The sequence below is a fragment of the Coturnix japonica genome, chromosome 2, assembly GCF_001577835.2.
Source record: "Coturnix japonica isolate 7356 chromosome 2, Coturnix japonica 2.1, whole genome shotgun sequence".
Lineage (NCBI taxonomy): Eukaryota > Metazoa > Chordata > Aves > Galliformes > Phasianidae > Coturnix > Coturnix japonica.
In genome coordinates, this window is record NC_029517.1 from 5,883,377 (window position 1) to 5,905,702 (window position 22,326).

The 22,326-nt window shown below is 38.7% G+C and overlaps 1 protein-coding gene across 11 annotated transcripts in view; it reads right to left on the reverse strand.

The window, feature by feature from the left end:
* The window catches only part of KMT2C (lysine methyltransferase 2C), a 165,214-nt gene that overhangs the window by 65,725 nt on the left and 77,163 nt on the right, over positions 1-22,326 (reverse strand). For 10 of the 11 annotated variants that reach the window (XM_015852848.2, XM_015852858.2, XM_015852853.2 and 7 more), the window contains 8 exons: positions 16,047-16,209; positions 14,366-14,537; positions 13,240-13,354; positions 12,372-12,544; positions 11,461-11,621; positions 8,911-9,024; positions 6,801-7,528; positions 1,849-1,968 (listed from right to left, as the gene is read on the reverse strand). In XM_015852848.2, coding sequence (XP_015708334.1) covers positions 1,849-1,968; positions 6,801-7,528; positions 8,911-9,024; positions 11,461-11,621; positions 12,372-12,544; positions 13,240-13,354; positions 14,366-14,537; positions 16,047-16,209 — 1,746 coding nt within the window. The remainder of the gene's footprint in view (positions 1-1,848; positions 1,969-6,800; positions 7,529-8,910; positions 9,025-11,460; positions 11,622-12,371; positions 12,545-13,239; positions 13,355-14,365; positions 14,538-16,046; positions 16,210-22,326) is intronic. The other variant, XM_015852855.2, reaches the window with a different exon arrangement.

Below are 22,326 nucleotides of genomic sequence, written 5' to 3' on the forward strand. Positions count from 1 at the left end.
TATCAATTAAACTCAAATCAACGTTCCCCATAATAGTAGGCTTCTCCTAGAAAATATCCACTTATTTTTAGACAGCTTCTTTTCCCCTTTATATGCAGAGACATACAGTGCTTGTGTGCTCTTGGAGCATCCACAAAGTGTGTTCAATTACAATTTACTGTAGAAAAGCAAATATGTTTCTTAAATAATAATTACCTCACGCTGCTCCTGTGACTCAGTTTGAATTTCATGATTTTTTTTTTTTCTTGTTATTTTCAAAATCAGCTGAATACAAACTGTAAGAGGAACTCCCTAATTGCTTCCAGAAAGAAAATGAATGTCCTGACAATGTCCCTTACCCAGTTCTGGTCAACGTGTCACATACCTTTACAGAACACGTCTATAGAGAGCAAAGGCTCTGAAACGTGACAGCAACTGCGGGATACGTCTAAGCAAACATCTTTCCTACTACAAAATAGGCAACGAGATTACTGATTGACTTTGAGTATGTGAGTAATCTCTGCTTCTAAGACAGCTCAACTCTGTCCACACATTACCTATGAAGGTTCTGTGCATGGATCGAGACATTTTCTGGAAGCTATTTTAATACCAAGACAAAAGATTTACTCAATAAAACAATGCTAATTGAACATAAAGCTGCTTGGGGACAGTGTTGCCAACAGACATGAACAGCTCCTACTGACAGAGATAGGAACTCCATGGATGGAAAGCAGCATGATGGGCTTGATATTACTAACATCACTTTTCAAATATAACAACTCCCAATGTAAAGAAGATAATAAAAGTTTACAGTCATATTTAGAAGGACATACTGAAGATTATACTTTTCGCAATATATATCCATAAATGTAACAAGAAATTAAACTGATTTATGATATAAGGTAACGTAATGCAACACTACTTTAGAAAATGAGAGGAAAGACACTATTGATGGCAGAAGTATTCATATGCAGTAGAAGTGAAGGGATAATGTTGTCTTTACATACATGAAGTTAATACATGTGCACAGACAGAACATACAAGCATCAATTTCTTTTTTTAAGACATAAACTCTTCTGACACGATTCTTATCTGTACGTTTCAGATTTCATATCAGTATTGTTATTTTCCCAGAGCTAGTAATAGAAATAAGCACACGCTTGTATCAATGTTAATGCTGAATAGTAAGCTGAAAATTAATGCTTGAAGCAGCAAAAGCTCATGTCAAAATAAAAATAGCATGAGTGTTAAAGTGAAATGAAAATAAATTACTGGTAACCTGCAACTGTTTGTTAGTGTTTCACCACTCAGGGTTGTTGGTTTGGGTTTTTTTTGTCGTTAAATTTTTTAAGGTATTTTCAACAATAACTGCCACTGTGGATATGAGCTTTGGTCCATCTAATCAGGTGAGGTAGCTGGGTTTTTTTTGGTTCCCCCATAAGCTAAAAAGGCTGTCACTTTGAATCTGCTCTGTAGGGTTTCTCCACAGCAACAGAGTCAAGCTCCAGCTCAGAGCTCTGCTCCTTTCGTTGCCTGGCCTACCTTGCTGCCAGACTTAAGGACATTTTCCTTCTCATGTAACTTATTTTGATGGCTATGCAAAGCTAACCACAGAAAGTGAGCACACAAGAAATGGCTAATATAGACCAGCCTTTGTTCTGTAATAGCAGGCAATGCCATCGTATTGTGCACTCTGGAAAGCACACTTTTTCTTCTAACCTGAAAGCTCCAGAGTTTTAATGGTTTCTAAACGTGTTAAGCAGTACTAGAATGGAAGATTAATTCAATTGTGATAGACAGAATTTCATCAGTAGTCTCTACAGCAGAAAGATAGCAACGGACATAGGAAAATAAATTCAAATTATTTACCACTTTGATGCTCCAAATGGCACTGCCAGGAAGCTGTCTGGATTTAAAAATGTCCCGACCTTCTGAAATGTCTGGGGACCAGGAAGGTGGGCTGACTGTATTATTGGTACTCCAAGCCCCCTAGGATATGGTAGGTGAGAAAATAGATGTATAAAACTTGGCAACAAAAAAAAAAAAAAAAAAAAAAAGGAAAAAAAAGAAAGAAAAAGCAAGCAACAAAAGAAATCTGAAAAGCAAAGCACATGCAGGCATAGGCATTTCTACATTAACTAGTAAATTAGTTCACGCGGAGCAAGAGGAAGGTGGGAGGATTTTAGGCTGTCATTGAATCTTACACTGAAACAAATACAACAAACCTCGAAGTGATGGTTAAGTGCAACAAAATGAGTTTCATAAACCAAACACAATACAAATATAAAGCAATCAATCGTAACAACAGTAAATCACAGCCCTGTGTTGTACCGCGTGAAGCCGAGGAGGCAGTACTGTAAGAGGACAGGATACCTTTTTTTTACCCTTCAAAACCCATTTTAAAGAATAGATGTTTTTATTCCTTATATGTACCTACAGATTCTTCTCAACTAATTAATTATGTTATTATCTCTACTGACACAGTTCCCACCGTGGTGTTACGTTCTGTAACACCTCCCAAGAAATATGGCCAAAAGGATGTGTGAAGATGTACACAAAATGACGCTGAAGTTCCTCAGACAGACTGAAACCTGAGGAAGACTTTCTTGAGCTCTAAGTAAAGACTGTGGGACAGACACCTTCAGTCTGAATTTACAACTGGGCATACTTGAAGGGTAATTCATTTCCTGAGTTCCAAGTTTGAGGAATTGATACATGGGCCATTTGAGGTGAATCTCACTCTTCAGCCCACAGCAAGCTCCACCAGACAGAAATGGGATGGCCGGACTCCGATTCTGTTCTGCCAAGAGCTCTGCAGTTTATCAATCCGCCCTATTTCTGCCAAAATGTCTCAGTCCCAGCAAGCACTGGCACACTACTCAGCATCAGCAGATCTGTGGCAATACGGAGATTAAATTTACTGTGCTAGCCTTATTAATTTGTTTCCATATTGAGGGCCTTCTTATTCTAGCAGGATAAAGCTAGAGTCTTAGTTACACTTCTCCTGTATTACCCAAACTCATCTTAAGTTGAAGGAGGGGATATTTAGGTTGGATATCAGGGGGAAGTTCTTTAGCAAGATAATGGTGAGGTGCTGGAACAGCTGCCCAGAGAGGCTGTGGATGCTCCATCCCTGGAGGTGTTCAAGGCCAGGTTGGATGGGGCCCTGGGCAGCCTGGTCTAGCAGTAAACATGGAGCCTGGGGGCCCTGCATTAGGTAGGGGGGGTTGGAGCTTAACGACACTTGAGGTCCCTTCCAACCCAAACCATTCTATAATTCTATGATTATATGTAGTAAGTAATTGCTCTTCTAATGTGGCAACTCAAGTAAAATCTGCATGGCAGCACAAAGGAAACGTGTATATTATAGTAACAATGCCTACATCAGCCCCATCAACCCATAAGGGTTGCCAGCAAAGGGTCAAAACCCATCAGCTCAAACACATTGAAGACTCTTCACCGACAGCTGAAATTACCTTCTCTCATTTGGGACACACAAAATTATTTTCTCTTCTAAGAAGATACACTTCTCTAATGATTAAGTATAATGAAAAGATTAAAAAGCAAATAGAATATTAAGTCTGAATATGAAATATTCCCTCTTTCAAAAAACAATGAACTGCATATGAATCATATTGTTAAGAATTAAATTGGAAATTTAATCCAAGTTTTATTGTAGATCAGAAACATTTGAATTCTTGGTCAGATAAACTTAATTAAAAACACACACTTCCACAATACTTTGAACAAATGAATTACATCAAAGAGATTCATTAATTGTATTTTGGCTTTTAATTAATGCCCATTACCACACAACACTGAAGAAAGTCCTATTCACAGCAATAATTATGTGCTCTGACAGAAACAGGAAGTTTCTCCATCATATTCCTGAGTACTCAAAACTGAACAACACAGCTGCAAGTAAATTAGAACCAAAGGAAACACAATGTCATCAAGGGTCAGGAGATCTCACTAAATTACCACTGACTGTGTTCCGCAGCTGAATCCTTCATGAAATACACTGCAAATACACATATACGGACCTGTACTTTCATTTTAGAATCATAGAATCACCAAGGTTGGAAAAGACCTAAAAGATCATCCAGTCCAACCGTTCACATATTACTAATAGCTCCCAACATCTGAATGTGATTCTAGGGTTGTGAACAACAGTTTGTATGTTCAGAATACAGCCTCCCTCATAAAAACAAAGAAAGAAAAAACAACAGAACCACCCTACAGAAAGAACCGAACCTTCAAACAGACCCTTTCTGAGCTCTTCTGAACACCAACCATTGCAGCAACAGGCTGATGAGTACCATGGGATTGAAGACAATTGAGACAGCTCGAACAAGCAAGCCACCTAATACCTATTCAGTACTTAATACCTCATCAGTATCTTCATGATGAGAAGGAAGACCTTCATTTCATCTAATCTGTATTTCCTACTTGAATGCATTCTAAGAGAATGCATACAGTAAAACAGTCAGTTAAAGCTTATTTCCTACTCAACCTCATCTCACAGATCATTCTTAAGCCTCATCTACCAGTCCTTGCTCGACTTGGTATGAATCTGAAAATCACTTATAGGCACGGGGGGGCAACCCGTGTACTCCATGGGAAAACACTGCCCAGATACAGCTCTGAGGTCAGCACTGTAACAGCTCTGTGGTGCTGGCAGCTACTAGCAAATGTCTGTGGTCTGTGAACTGCACTAAGGAGACACTGGAAAGACTATTTGTCCCATCATGGGAGAGGGTAACAAGCAGATGAAACACAGCCCATGAAATAAAAATCACAGGAAGCTGCTGAGATGCCACAGTATGTGGACAGAGGACTGTTGTTGGGCTGCTTATGTGCAGCTGGTTTTCCTTTTACTACTAATGTATTTGTAGATAGCCAGATTTATACATTACTTTGCGTTTCATACTGGAATTGAATAATTATTCAAATACATTACTGATTTTATAAATAGATTTTGAAGAAAGAGACGATCATTCACCCTAATGCACAGAGCAATAACGTAAAGAAAACAAATCCAAATGAGAAACTGTTCATTCGTACAGATCCCTCTGTCCCTGGTGAAGGCCAAACTTATCTTACAAAACCAAGGCAAAATACATTCCAAGAGTGCAGAGACCCTTTTCCTGTTCCTTACATGAGCTTCCATAAATCCAATGGTGATCCTTTATTCAGGACAATTTTCACTGATTTCCACAAGGTGCTGGTCTGTGCCTGAACTGAATAATCAATGGGAAGCAAGGAAGCAAACTGGGCCTTAAAACAAAATGTGCACGTGATTTTCTTACCAGAAAATTACTGTTCGCTTCACAGAACTTAAGTTCCAGCTCAATGTGTGTTTAAAGCATGAGTCAAAGATGATCAAAATCAAAGCAAACCTTTAGAGACCTCCATGTATTTTTCGAAGACAGATCATTAACTTTACAAGTAACTTGTCCAGTTCTACTACAGGTGCTGCAAAAATGTCAAGCACCTTTTTACTTTAAAATATTATCTCCAAACTGGTGAACAAACTATATTAAGTTAGCACCACAGCTTGGACTTTGCATTACTCCTCGTTCCTAAGCAGTAGCTCAGCTCACTTCTATCTGCGTTACTCACACCATATACTGAGATGTTCATGGCTATAACTATCTTCCACACAGAACATACAAACTGCTACTACTGTTAAAGCTGTTCTGTTTTCGTTTTTTCAAGATGCATGTCTAGTCTAATACAGCCATTTACAGCTGCGGATTGACCTTCATGCTTTCCTAAATGGGCCTGTTCCAGTGCTCTATCACTCTTACAGTAAAGAAGTTTTCCTGATGTTTAGATGGGATTTCCATTGTCCCTTGTTGCGTCACTGGGCACCATGAAAGGGGTCTGTCTATACCCACCTGACTCTCATCCTTTAGATATCGATAAGGTCCCCCTCAGTCACCTGTTTGCTCACCTGTATTTCTCCAAGATCTGCCATGCTTACATAGAGAGCAATAAGTAAATAAATGACTCAGAGATACTCAGAAACCTCCCAACTTGAATGTCTTACAGTTTCCTGCCTTTATTATATTTTAGTATTTTCAGAACAAGGAAGAACCAATTTGACTATATTTTAGAACCCCTTGCTATTATGTGAAAGCACAAAGAAATGTGCAAAGTTAAGAAAAAATATTAAATGATCAGCCTAAAAGTTCCAAAAACTAAACTGAAGAATAGAAAGGAAACACCAATTCATCACACTGACATCCTTTTTGATTAACCATTTCTACCACAACCACATGACTAGAAGAGAGAACAGGATGTAGCAGAAAACTACAGACCTGAGCATTCTTTTCAATGATCAGATTTAATCCTAATCAAACCTACATCAGACAGTATTGGCTCATAGAAGGAATCCACTGTATTATTTGCAACACCATTAAAATACTGACCATGGAAAAAAATGGAAGCATGATGAAAGCAGATGTTGCAGATTTTTCTATGCAGTTTAAGACGTTAACACACTTTAAAAGTATTAGGCAAAATATATGAATATACAAAAAAGAGTAAGGACTTAGAAGACATATTGCGTGTATCGGCATTTGTTGCATATGTGTTAAAGATATAAGAAATATTTTATTTTTCTCTAAGCGTAATCCAAAAGAAACTGTAATTCAAACTACAGACTTTTAATTAACTAACATGATATCGTTTTCCTGAAGAAATTAACTGAACACTCACTCAGGAGTATAAATGCATACTGTATTCTGAGCATTATACTGCAATTCTAACTAATATGCGCTTCATAAGTATATAATGAAACGTTCTGCAACGCTTACCTGTCTCGATCTGGGTCTCCCAGGAGAAAACTTCCTTTTGGTGATGGCTGGTTTCCCCATGCCAATTTTTGGAGTGACTGATATGTAAGTTGTTGGGAGAGCACTTCCAGCAGTGGAAGGCAGTGCTGGCGGCTGAACATGCTGTACTTCTCGTGCAGAATGCAAGTCCAGTGAGGAAGACACAGTTGCCTTGCTTATATTAACTGATGGGGGAAGTGAGGGGTAAGTCTCAGCTGGTGATTTTAAGGGTTTGTCCACAACTGGTGAACTGCTTGGAACACCTTCGCTTACAGAAGCAGGTTCTACTTCTAGAAGAGCTGCTGTTTCTGACTTTTCAAGGGTTTCTCCTTTTTCTACCTCTTTCTGCACTTTTATTATTTCCAGTTGTTGCTCTGCGTGGATACAAACACCTCCTTTGCTTTCAGCCCCTTCTGTTTCTGGCATCACAGTTATGGCCTCAGGTACTGAAGACAGAGACCGAGAGTCTACCGTGGCTGCTTCTGATACCTCAGCACTACCTTGCAGAGGCTGTGTCTCTTCCACTTGTTTGCCTAACTCTTGCTGTGCTACTGCTTGAACACCTTCCACCACTTCCATCATTTTCTCAGTATGACTGTCACCAGATGCTGGTGTCTTCTCAGGAGCCATTTCCACTTGGGTAGAATTAACTTCATTAGAGACTTCTGTTTCCAGTTCTGTGGTCTTTTCTTCTGGTGATATGCCTGTAACTAAGTACAAGTATATTAAATGTTCAGTATGATGATGAACACCATACATAGCGTACTGGTCAACGAGCATAGCTGGTACACATCGCATACAGCCAGCAGTATCAATTTAAGTGAATTTTACATGTACCTTAAAACATATTCTATAAATATCTTTCATTGTATCTTTGTTTGAACAGCGAGAAAATACACCAAAAACATGGAATAGTACAATTTCTTTTTGTCCCCTGTAAATCATAGCAGAGTAATTCACAAATACACCGTTCTCAGGAATAAGCTCAAGCTTTCCCCTTTACATGTTTCCTACAAAAAGGTGCTGAGGCAAAACAAGATTACATTAAGGTACCAGAGGCAGCTCCTCAGCCACTAACAACATACAGAATATATTTCCAAATGCAAATACCAGGAAAGCTCCCACTGCTGTAACAAGTTGACAGATGAATAAAAGTTAGAGTAAGCAACAAGGATCATTGCTTTAAAATAAAAAGAGCATCCAGTAGACCCTAGATTAATTTCTGAGCAATCTGAACAAACATTTCCAAGTAGTCAGCTAAAAGTGGCCCCTCCTTTTTAATTTCTGCTTATTAAATATATATAAATATGGTATAAATTTATGTACTTTAATCATCTCTCTCAACTCTTCCAAAAAGCAAACAGCTGATAAGAGAAACAGGACATATATAAATAAATACATTTCCCATTTCCCTCCTAGTGCTTTTCCAGACTTCAGGAAATCACCTGAAATAAAACCAGTTTACATGGAAATGTCCTGAATATTTCTTTCAGAAGTATTTCTCTAGCTTTCTCTGCAACCAAACTTCTTTCATTCACAACTTCCTTCATGAAGGAGTTGCATGGAGGAGTCTTGTATCCATTCCACAGAGAACCACGTTGCTTGCTCTGAATTTGGCTTCTAATATCTTCTTTTGATGAAGTTTTCATACAATATGTTACTTTCCTCTGCCCTCACACTCCCAGATTCACACTGCTACACAAACTCCTCAGCCTCTACATTTCATTATCAACGCGTCCTCCATGATGAAGTTTTCAGCTGTGGCCTCTGTATCTACTACAAGCTACGATACATAAAGTGGTGGCCACAGCTAACCTGGGAGATAATTCTTTCCTTTGGCTCTGCATGTTTCTTCATTTCCCTTAGAGCAATTCTCTTTAAACACTAAGCTAGGCTGGAGACACACTTGAATGTTCTTTACCACTGCAATCAATCACTAACACATTTGGATGACTTGACCCAGAACCCATTCCATTTGTACTCCCTCTTACGGCTGATGCTCACTGAGTGAGTGTAAGATCCATTTCTTCCCAGAATATAAGTGATCACCTACTGCAGCACGCCCTGTCTGGATATGCTTTATCTTTCTTACCATCTGTGACAGATCCAACAGCTGATTCTTGACCAGGGCCATTACCAATGACGAGTTGTTCTTGAAATGCCACATCCTCTCCACCACTTTCCATTTCCATTTCATTTGTACAAGCTTAAGAGTGAAAGAAAATAGTCAAAATCAATATGCTGTTTATTCCATTACTTTGGCATCATTAGTTTCTGTCACTGCATGGCCTTCTGTCTAAACAGAATGATATTTAACCATATGATTGGAGCTAGGGCACATCAACTCAATGAGAAAGATAGGGAGGATATGCAGTACTCCTAGAAGATGAAGCCGCCTTCTCATTAACACTGAAACTGTTTAATGCATTTCAGACAGTGAAAAAGGGCTGTAAAACAGCTACATACTCCTAATACTGAAAATATAATTCAGGTATTGTCACAGAAGGTCACATTACCTGAGCAATACAAAAGGTCTTTTTATCAAATTCCACTTCCCAATATTCAACAGACCTTATGGGATGAAGGCTTCACACTTTTTTTTTTTGCAAATACTATCATGGCTCATGACAGAGACACGATGTTCCATCCACTATCAGCACACAGAACACTGCTTTCCAAATCATTTGCTGAACTCCGACTACACAATAGTAGATTCCACCACTTCAGAATAAGCACATCTATTCTGCGAGTTCTCCATATTAAAATATGAAACTGCATGGGAAAAGGCACTGGTGAGTGCTGCCTCATTTGGCAGTATTGTTAGAGGGCACAAACAGGAAGCACGTACTTTTTTCTCACATAAAAGCTTTTTCAGTGAAGGAAATGCATTAAAATGCACTAGACAAAGCAAGAGCAGGAGAAACAAAAATATAGTAAGCGCTAACTGAAGAGGAACTGATCTTTCATGGACATTAGCATGAAAGGGGTAAATGAATACAGCTTTCTGTTCAGGAAGCCAGGAACTACTAGGTGATGCTACTTTTAGCACCTAAGAACTGTTTGGAGACTCTGCTAGCTCTAAAGTGATATTTTAACCTGAAGGAAATGATCATTTAGACTGGCTCCAAAACCCAATTTCAAAGTACAAAAGTGCTCTCCTGGGCATAAACTAAGAGATGACTGCACTGCTATAATCGCTGCAGGATTACTCCTACTACTTGAGATATCAATCCTAGTCTTCTTCTAGGGGTAGAAAAATATGCTTGACATTGTTCCTGTAGACCTAAAAGCCATAAAAGAAGTATTACTTAAAACTCCAGCCTTTTAACCAAACCTTTAAATTACTCTAAAGCATCTGCAATAGAAAACTGAGAGTTTAGATACAATGCAGGCTTCCTCCTAAATCATCTAAATACCATCTGAGAGTCCAACAGCTTCTAGTAACCTTTCAGAACAAAACTGATCAGAGTTTGAAGCTGCGACACAGGCTTGTACCCACAGCCCCTGCCTGGAATCATCTCTTTCATCATTTCTTCACTGGTCACCAGAGGTGTACACTTACACAAACTGGATAACATCAAGGGTAACGACCTGCTTATGCAAAACTTCAGTCTGAATGCACAAAAAGCCACAGCTCATCTGTAGTCTAACACTTTACCTTTGCATTGAAAAATTACTGGGCTTTCAAAAACAGATAATTCTGCAATGGAGATACTGATTTAACAGAAGATCAGTGCACAAGTGTTGATCTTTACGCATCAGAAATGCATGTGGCAATGCAGTTCATCTGTGACATATTACCTTGCTTCCAAATTAAACTGCAATTGCACTTCTCTTAGGAAATTCAGCTTGCGTGACTAGGTGCTATCCAGCAGAGCACATGGTATGAAATAAAGGAGGGCTTTCAGTTAAGATTTCATTACACAGGTTTTGTGGATAACTCACCACCACTCAGGATCAAGTGATTCAAATTCTCTCTATGCTTCCTCACTGTCACTGAGTACTTTCAAAAAGTACTTTATAATTTTCATCTTTCTCACCTTCTGTTTGCCTCGTCTATGTAGACAAGAAGCTCTCAGAAGGCAATCACTAATTACATAATGTTCTGAAAAAGGACCCTGATTAAAAGCTGTGCAGTTAAATGCACCCAGCCCTTCAACACAATCCAGTTCCCACTACTGCTTCCTACCTGGACATACTGAAGCAAATACTGTACAAGACAGCTGAGTGCAGTTGACAGCAGGAGTGACACAGATAAACTGCATATCACCATGAACAACTACCAGAATCTGGCTTATGCCTGGTATATAGGAGCGTCCTGAAAGACTTGTCAAATTAGGCCACTTATGAACTGTATAACATGAAAAAAAAAGCTGAAGAAGTTTACAGCTCCAAGTTGTAACAGCTGGAAACAACCATAATAAGGTGCTTGTTTGCTTGTATATCAAATATAGGATCCTGAAGCCAAAGAGCCAGAAAGCACGCTGTGAAGAGACAACAGATTACTTGAGAACCCATTGCTTAGTAAAGGAAAGGATGAAGTCTACAGAATCTGAGTGCCTGGTTCACAGAAGCCTTAGTGAAACATCCGCTAACGCTTTTAATGTTGGTATTTTGTAAATGTAAGATTGCATTTGATTACCTGCTACGCTGTCAGGTTCAGGAATGAGTTCAGAAGTATCCATTACATCACAAGACTGAGTCTGATCCCCTTCTCCTTGTTTACAAAGAGTACAGATGTAGTCTTTCAGCTGAGACTCCAACTCAATACCTGGAGATCTGTCACATTCTATGTGAATCCACCTGGAGAGATCAATTTAGATTGTTATTTTTGTAATAATAACATAAAATATTCCAGCACTGCTTTCCATTTCTCTGGAGAAATAAAAAATTTGAACCAATACGAGGAAGAATTCGGTAGAAATAAAAATGATTTATCAGACTGTCGTATCATTTGAACAAGCACAAACATGAAGACCTACACTGCTGTTAAAGCTGCTAAGACACCACAACACATAAGGCAGTATGACAACGCTGCACAGAAAGGAACAGTGCACTGAATGTGTAATGGTCCACATTCTTAAGGTTTCTCAACAGCTTACTATTAAAATAATAAAAATCATTGCTGCTGTAGAAAAACACACAAAATGTAACAGAGCACAAATACTAGAAAAATTTCACAAGTGACTGTGACTACTAACTGTGTTTGCAAAGCCTTATGCAATGAACAGACATGCAAAAAGTAAAACACTGTGCTTATAAAAGTTAGGATGATGATCCTCCTTGTCTGTAAAAAGCAGTGTAAGTTTCTCTGCACATTCTATTATCTCTCCTTTCTTGTTAACAGCCAATTATGTCTTACTTGCTAAGACCGAAATAAGACTAATTTATCTGTTGCAATTAGGGTGGGAATATCAAGATGTTACCTAAGATACAGCTGCATTGTGCATCACACAAAGCCTGCACCTTTCACAAAAATACATCAGTGTCATCCAGCTCACTACAAGCTTTAGGCATTTTAGTACAGTTTAATGAAAAATATAGGACTCTTACCTTTTGCACATGTGACAGTGTAACATATCTTTCTGGAAGTCTTGGAGGCACAGTTTGTCACAGAAAGGACATGATAAGTTGTCTTGTTGTTGGTAACAACTGTCACATACCAAACAATTATGGTGCCACTGACAACTTGTTCGTGTTCCACACTCGGCACATACTCTACAGTTCTGAAGATCACAAGAATTTAGTTCATTACGATGTTTCACACTGTGTATTAACTGGCATTTTCCTCTTCTGAATTCAATACAGTTTCTATCTTTAATAACACTAATAAATGAACTGTGATCTAATAACAAATTGTGGACACTCCTGCAACTGCAAGAAGAGTTTCCTTGCATTACTGCCTTATCTGAGAGGGATATTTCTTATCTCTGTCTTCCTATAACTACCACCAATTGACTATGAAATTACATTCATCTCGTGTACGGGGATTTACCTTGTTACTTCGAAATTATTGTTATTATTTGTACTTACTCACAAAGTCACTGACTATACAATTTCACCCTGCCCTCCCCAAACCCAAAGGAACTCTGAAGTACAGAATTGCTTGTCCCACAAGCAAGGAGTGGTCGAATATAACCAGTTTCCAAGGATAAATTACATACAATAGTTTGAACAGTTTTCAGTTTACACATAGTTTATTTTATATCATGAGAGCAGCTGTCATTAATCAGAGGTTATTCACTCCTCCTGGATCCTTCTCTTTCCCCTTTCCCTCTGGAGCTACATAACTGGGATTCCTTCAGAAACTGCAAGGTATGTTACATGGTAACAGCCATCTGCAATACATCTAGTATAATGTGCATAACAAAATCCAATTCCCTGCAAAGACAATGAATTAATCTGAAACCTTTCAACTTACTTTACATTTCCAACCATTTGTTGGTACAGAGTCCATAACTGGTTGCAGACAGAAAGTGTGGTACCCTTTGTCACATGTATCGCACACCAGCATCTTGTTGTCTTCGCCAGAATGTCTAATAACAGAAATAGTGGTATTTTAAATAAACTACAGAGACAAGCAATAAGAAAAGATCTGCTTGATAAAATGTCTAAGCAGGAAGGTAGATAGCTGGAAGCACGATAGTACATGAACATCACTTACAAATGGCTCTATGAAAGCATGAATTAAGTATACTACGCTTACTGCAGAAAGCACTGAGCCTGTGCAAATAGACTGCTAGCAATGAGTCCATTTCCATTTATACACATGTAGGAAGATTTATTGGCTTTTCTGTACTAAAATCAGTTCAAAATCTAAACACTATTTCTGAAAAAAAAAAATACAAACCCACTATGCATTTCTATTTGTTCCTACAATCAATCTAAATACATTTTCCCCAAAAAACCCATCCCTGACTAGCAAAGCTTCTATGTCAATTCACATGGATTTTCTTCTACTTTTTCAGTAGAGAGTTTGCCAGTAAATACTGGTACAACAATTTTAGAGATACATTTTGGAACATGCATAATCATACTTTCACTGCTGGTATTTGCTGTCAAGCTGTGTGTGATTAAGGAAAAATCTTTAAAGTAAGGGAATCTGAATGCAGGCAAATAGTGTTCTACTTGTTAACAAAGCACTGCCTGACCAGGTCTTTGAGGTAGTAATGGAGTGACCTTTTCGAAGGTTCCCAAATTGTTAAGGGCACTACGTTAAACAAATGTTTCATTTGGTACATTGGATAAAAAATCCTTCTATATAAAAGATGATGAAATCACATGTTTTGGTAGCTCTCAAAAACCTGCCACAATGATGAAAACTGGGAGTATGACGTGTAGGAAATGCAGCTCAGTCTTCTTTAGAAGACAGACCCCAACACAAGGATTTGACTAGTTAAAATACATATATCGTGATAGATCTATCAGAGCAAATAATTACATTTTTGGAAGAAAAAATAAAGAATTGGTAATAAAATAGATGTTTTAGGATCAAAGCACATAGAACTGAGAACTTCCTCCCCTCACACCCTTCAAGTCTTACTTACTTGCAGTTCTGGCACACCTTGCAATCAGGACACTGCCAACCTGCTCGTTTTAAAGGTGTAACTTGTATGTCTAGGCACATCCCATGGTAGTGCTGGCCACAGGTCGTACAAAAAAGTTGATCTAAGAGGTCTCCAGGGCTGTCACACACTGCACAATTTGCTTCTTCTTTTGCTACAAACAAATCATTTTTCCCAATTATAATTTAATTTAAAATTATTAACAATTCTATGACCCCAATGAAGCCAAGAAAACCTTTGGTAGTTCTTATGCTTACAAAAATTTGATCATTCATATAAAATGCAAATTTAATTAATTTACTTAACTATTCCTTTCATTTGTTCTTCCAATATATTCAACTAAACTTCTCAGAACAAAAGTACATTCATTTTAAGCCTTAGTAAGTCTTAACAAAAGAAATAGGCTTATTCTATTTCCCCTTACGTAAAACAGGGCTTGAGGACCAATTCGTAGGTGGAATGACTACAAAATAAAACTCCCAGCAGATCTAAAACTACTGTTTATCTGAGATGCTTGCAATACTCATGCTCTCATTTGACCTATGGCATGTAGGCATGCCTTGTCCTTCCTGTAAGCATGTGGCCTCCACAAATATATCTCATTGACACCTGTCAAATAGGAGTATAGCAGTTCCACTGCTGGCAATTACAGCTGCATCAAGCACGCTCATCTTCAGTTCAGCTGCTAAAATCAGAGGTAGTCCACCAGAGCTATCTTGTGGAATGACTGAACGTGTGTCGTGTCCTGTTGGAGCACTTCAGGTCACGGAGGCTATGCCTGGAAGACCACGAGTCTCCCTCCTGTGCTCCCAATACTCCCTCTGCTGGTCTCATATACAACCAGGAGGGAAACTTGCACCTGAAGGCAGTGTGAGCAGCAGAGGGTGAAGAGGTCTGGGTTAAGAATGAGAGACAAAACTTCACTTACATTCCCTTCCCCTCTTCTGTTTGAATAAATAAGATTAAAAGGCAAAAAGAAAACTTCAAAAACATTTGAATGAATTGTATTTCAGAGTTGGAATGGAACAACACCAAACAAATCTTCCCTTAGAAAGAGCACAGAAAAAGCAGCAAGAATATGGTCCAATACACCTGTGATCAGCAGAGCCAAGTGCCCTGTCAGCAGCGGAGATTCTTTAATCCCATGAAAACCTATGAAGCACAGCATAAGCTGGTTTGCAAACAAGCTTTTAGGATGTACAACAATGGTAATACAAATCATTCTTTTAACATCACCACACAATACATCCTAACAGCCTGTTTCAGGAAATATCAGACTGCCTGGAATCTTCAAAACTACACTCCTATTTCTAAGACATAACTCAAATGCACAGTAAGAATATATTTTTGCAACAAACATGTAGGAAAGCTTTTACAAATAAAATAGACTAAATTTATTTACAGAAACTCAACAAGTCTCAAACATATTACAGTCTCAGTCCTGCATGTCACTAACACTTTGATGCAATGTTAACTGCCAGCAGAGGCTATTAATAAAATCACAAGCTGAAATTAAGCTTACTCAAGCAAATTCAGGCATCTTACAGGATACCCTACTCTTTTGAAGTAGGATGTCAGTTAAGGAAAGGTACTATTGCTAAAAGATGGAATTACTAAATCTTCTGCTGAGGCTAATTGTGGCATTTGAATGAAGTGTACTTACATCTTTCGGGAGCCTGATCAATATGGTCTGGACAAAGGAGGGACAAGTTACTGAAATCCTGAAATGTGCCTGCTCCAGCAGCACAGGGGTAATGGTACATCTGGGTACATTTCTCTTCACAGCATTTGATAGTGGCTCCAAGGTGCTTACAATATGCACATCGCTGAAAAACAAACAACCATCACTCAAAGTCTATTTTTTCTTGCATATTTTTTCAGACAAATCTGTTTCTCTACAAGGACTAAGGCTGGTGGGAAGGAGTGAATACTGAGGAATCATAGAATGGCTTGGGTTGGAAGGGACCTCAAGTCTCATCAAGCTGTAGCCCTCCTGCAGCATGTAGGGCCACCAACCTTCATATCTAACACTAGACCAGGCTGCCCAGGGCCCCATCCAACCTGGCCTTGAACACCTCATCTTCATGACTCCCCCCTGGACCCTCTCCAACAGCTCTCTGTTATTCTTGTATTGGGGGCCCCAGACCTGGACGTAGTACTCCAGATGGAGCATCACAAGGACAGAATAGAGAAGGACAATCGCCTCCCTGTCCCTGCTTTGCAGCCCTCCCCTGATGGAGCCCAGGAAGACCAAATAGTGGCTGGGACAGTGTCTTCCAGTGGCATTCTCAGATCTTTCCAAGTTAAAACATTCAGCAAAACATACCCTAAATTCCCCCGATGACTCAGATTTTTCTTATCACAGATGAAAAATGCTCTTCTACCTTTAACTGACTTTAGCTCTGTATTCAGTAAAAAAGGCCTAGAGGCTTAACTGAGTAATAAAGGCAGACCAGTTAGAGGTTGTAACTAAAAAAACATATCACTCTCTATGCTATAATGTAGAACTGTAGACACTGTAATCAGGAATGTGAATTACAATGAAATATTATGTACTATTGAAAACGTACATGACATCATACAAATATTCCCACAGGGATGATAAGGCATTAAATAGCCCAATACTTTCCTCTCATCTCCTTATTTCAGTGCTACACAAATATCACCAACAGCCTTCAAGAAGTCATGAAGAAGTGTGATTATTACTACAGGCCATAGTCATGTCTGTAAAGAAATGACTTCTCATACAGAACTACCCAATAACCCTCCCGTTCCTTAGTCATGAGGGAACAGTGTCCATCAGCCTGCTTATAAAACATCACCCAGACCTTTCAGATTCAGTTAATCAGTCTCTTTGCTTTCTTGGATTCATTAGAGTCCCCAAAGCACCGTAACAAGCTTTTGCACTTTTTCACCAAGGCAACAGTATTTGAAGACTAGAGCAGAGTGCTATAAGGTTTGAAGAAAACTTAGGAAAAAGCAGGTCAGTGGCTCACGGGAAGGCATACATAATGTAAAGCACCAGCTGAGCTCAGGGATGCTCATCTTTCATAATAAACCTACATGCCTTAATAACAGCGCTGGCATGTTTGATTGCTAGCTCAAGCATCTAGTAACATCCAAATCTGAACGTACACCAAAACAAGAAGTTACACACTGCAACTGCCTAATTCTCAGAATACAGAAAATATTTATTACCATAATTCTTCTGTGTTTCAAAGTCTAGCACGAAATTAGGCTTGAAACAGTACAATTACAAGCCCACAGATATCAAAACCAACCCACATGAAAGCACAAATCACAGAGTTGACTGTGTTAACTGCTAAGCTGACATTCTAAAACATCACATCTTTAGCAAAATATCTGCCTGCAGAACAAATCACAGGCAAGGAAAAGAAAGTACTAGTTTATGCCAGACAAATACAACTGCCGTGTAAAAAGATAAACTGTTTATAGATGAAAGTGGGTCACTAAGGATCACTTCTGCCAAGTTCTCTGTGCTACAGCGCTCAGTCTGCAGGCTTGAGTCTGCAGCTCTTCTCACCTCTACCCATCTCTCTAACACCTGGTACAAGCATGACAAAGATGCATGCTGTTATTCGAGTAGCCAAAATGCAGAGCAGAGGGCAGAGGACAAGATAAGCAACCGGCTGCATGGAGTTCTTGAAGCAGGTGAAGAAGCTAATGATAGTAATTACATTCAAAGACTGCCAGCAAAATCAGTGCAACGCAAGAAACTCATCTTAGGAAACCATACAACCACTGAACTCTCACTGAAGATGCTGTACGAGGTACATCATGGAACTCAGCTGTGAAGCCATGAAAATACAGCCCAAAGCCTTCAACTTCACGACAAAGAGTCTGTACCCCACCTTGCATTTGACATTTCTGCATCCTCTTGAGATGGCCCATGTTAAGCCAAGTCTTCATTCTTACAGGCAGGCTAGAACATTTCCAAAGGTATTACTCAAGGATAAAGATTAGAAACAGGAAACCAGGAGGGGTTCATGTCCATAAAAGGTCCTCCAAGAAAGCTTTCAACAACATTCGAACAATGAACGACATTTGAAGTCTTCACTATATCCCATCATTAATTCCTTATAAATTTATCTGATGGAAGACGAAATTACGGAGAGCTGCAAGCACTCAAACAATCAAATGCACTAAAAACTGGAAATAATGAAGATGGATTAAATAGCAATATTAATAACATCTTCAAATGTCACATCTGTTTTGCGCAACTACCAATCAACAATGGTACATAACAGTGTAACATCAGAGCGTGCCTTCTTCCAAATGCTGTACGACTGCATGATGAAATTATTAGAAATGAGCAAAATATAGGATTAATGCAAAGCCTCGAAAAATGTTGATGTTGATTTAAAGAATCATGAAAGATGCTGGAAGATAAATGGAAGCCCAAATTACATTTAATTGAACCCTTCAAACCCATCTGCTAAACTGCACTGGCAATGAAAAGCATTTGGCAGCTAAGTAAAACACACACTTTAAAAACAATGTGGTGTATATCATCTGAAGCAAATAAAAAAGCACAGAATATCAACATTTGCTGTATTTATAAGACATATAAAGCAGTCTGACGAAATAAATGCCCAAAGGGATTTTTTTTGGCAACAGCTGTTGATGAGAAGTTACTTTTCCAGCAATAGAAGCCAACATTTTGCTGAAAATAGGCCCCACACTATGACCCTAGGAGAGCAAGCACGCAGCCAGCTCGACTGCTTGTAAAGACAAAAGCAAGCATGTGAACAGCAACAGTACCATAATTTGAAAAATATAAAAGCTTTGCTAAATAAAACTCAGTAACAAGTACTACTTTACTACCCTATCACTAAAATATGGTATTAAGATAGTCAGAGATGAAAGGGAGGAATAAATCCTGCTTCTGATAAAATACAGCATGAGCCTTCAATGTGCTGAGCCCAGGAAGGGAGGAAAAGCCAGCATGGAGCCTTCCACTTCACTGGTGTGAGCACAAAACACAGTGCTCTGTCAAAGGGGTGGAAGCTGGATCCAAGCATTCTAAGGGCTGAAGCAAGATGGATGCTGTCTGTTCATGGATCAAATCATTTTATCCTACCCATATTCCTGCTGCCTCCTGTTTTCAGTAGCATATTCCAACATTTTGAGCAAGTTAAAATGAAGAAAAGTTGTCTGGTTTTGGCATAATGGAAGACTTGACCCATACATTAGTTTGAAGAAATTACGAGGTCATATTTTATCATTTTATTACTCCATATCATTACTGCCTCAGCAAATGGACAAGTAACAACCCTCAGGATGCAGACACTAAATAAAGGCTAAAATAGGAGCTTTGACTAAAAGCTCACTTGCAACCTGATTAGTACGATAAGGTTAAACGTTAGCATTAGGTATTACAAAATGTTTTTCAGCAAAAAGACAAAATATTTGCATTTACTACAGTTAGTTTTTTAAGGGTGAGCTGACAAAACCTGTGCTAACAAGAAGTGTTTTTAATTATAATTAAAACACGTAGCATACTCAAAACTACGCACAAGCCATCTGTTCTTAATGAAACAACGTAAGGTACTACCGCTAAGAAGAAACTTCAAACTTGGCTCCCAAAGTATAAACCAAGAGCTAAGGAGAAGCGGTCATTAACAACTTGTCATTAATTTGACCTCAGCAAAATTCTCAAGCAAACAGAAATTAATAAGATATGTTTTCTGGTAGCTCCGGGCATCATCATTGATGACCATGACCCGGCAAAAAAGCTGATATTGCTTAAAGATACTAACAATCATTAGCACCTTCAGTGTCAAATGAATGAGTTTAAGTACCATCGGGCAATTAGGAGTACAATGCCACAAATGGTAACAGAATTAACCACAATTTAACATTGCTATTAACAAGGAAAGGGTGTATTAAAGCATTACTATAATGCTTACTATATACCCTGACATTCTCTAGAAAAACTGCAATTGTAGGAACCAGCAAGTTTTGCTCTAAAACTGTGAAAAACCACAGACAAGGAGGGATAGCTGCAATCTGGCCAAACTTGACACCAACCGAGAGATGAAAAAAAGCAGTTTCTTAATGCACATTCTTGCTTTCTACAAGATTTAGGGTAAGGTAAATGGTTTGAGTGTGTCTAAACTTCCAGTGCCTAACAACTATTCCCTCAATTCTCATCTAATACCTCTGTGACAAAAGGGCAGGTGAGATTGTTGTTTATTTAGCATGTGAACAATGAGAAGATCAGTAACATTTAACATAGCTTAAACTGTGATAATTAGGCTCCAGCATCAGCAGCTTCAGGGTAAACAAAGCAAAAACAGAAATCCTCAGTTTTGGTTAAGACTGTTTTCTGGAAGGCTTGGGAAGCGGACTATCATACCAGTCCCATTTGATTCGTGTGTGGAAGGTCTTAAGTACGTGTAGAAATTTCCTTTTGCTGGAGGAGCATGGTCTGGTCTAAGCCACAAACTGTTGGAGGCTTAACAAAATATAACTGGGGGAAATATTGCGACATACTTGCTGCTTAATGATGGTCTTCTCAAGACATCTGGCACTGGTCATCATCAAAGACACTGAGCTGAAGTCTACTTCCTGCCTGACCCAACACAACTCCTGTAATCCTCAATCATATCCAGGGACATGAAGTGGCATGTGCAATCTATAGGTTATGTCTTTATTACTACAGCTAAGCTGGCATCATTCTATATGCAGAGTTATTTAATAGGAAGTTACTTAACAGCATCACGGATAATTATCTCTTGATAGAGTTGCACCGTGTTTCTGAACGATGAGATGAAGACATCTCAGTACCTAAATCTTGTGCCTATATAAGAAGTGTTTCATTTCCCATTACATTTAACAGAAACACAGCAATTTTCTGGAGTACACCTCACTGCAGTTCAGCTGACCAACCAATAGGTGTCTATTTTCAGGCCCCATTGACGATACCCACTAGATCTCCAATGGCTGCAACTGGAATGGAAGCACAGCTCCCAGGAGGGCACGTCCACATAGAGGCTGAAATTCAGATGTCAGCCTTGAGCTGAAGTTTGCCTGAAACATGCTGACAAAAGCTCTCACTTGGTAACACTCGCAATCCACCCCAAGGGTTCCGTCAGCACAGCAATAAGCAATGGGCCATTCAAATCAATAGATATTCTTAATTTAAACAAATAATAAAAAAGTTTTCTCTTGACAAGAATGGAAAACAAGATGTAAAAAAAGTCCACATAAATCTGCTCTCTGGAAAAATACATATGCAGGTACTTCATGTGCTTGTTATAATACAAGCATCCTATGAAATGAAAAGAGTAATTCTTTCTTTTTATTATTATTTAAATAGTCTATATAGCTAAACACTGAAAAACAACAACAACACGAGACAATAACATCCATCTCTGGAATGAATCAGGCACTCACTGTTCTGCCTGTGATCATACAGCTAAGGTCAGCATAATCAGGCATGTACACAAAGGACATTAATTGCGTGCAGACAACCTGTCTGCTGCCGTATCCTAACTTTGTGTGTTTGATTTGGGAGTCTTAATAACATGTTCTTTTAAGATTTTGTAGATATATTAACTTGGCTTAACATTCACTGTCAGCAAATCCACTACATATACACTCAATGATCCACCTAATTTATAAGGTAAGAGCGGGGATATGGTGACAAGGAACTCTGGATTATGCTCACACACACACACAAATATACAAGAATTTCCTGCTTTTAATACCTCCCTCATTAGTGAGCACCTCCTTAGTATTCCTTCCCCACTGACTGCAATCAGTACCTCATTGTTCATAATTCCTATTTCCTTGGCTGTTTCTAAATTGCACTCTCCAAATGGCACAGAGTCATCGTAAACAAAATCCTACATCTTCAGTTCACTAATTTCTGTAAATTGAGCTCAAATAAAGCAATTAGATGGCATACTTTGAAAATA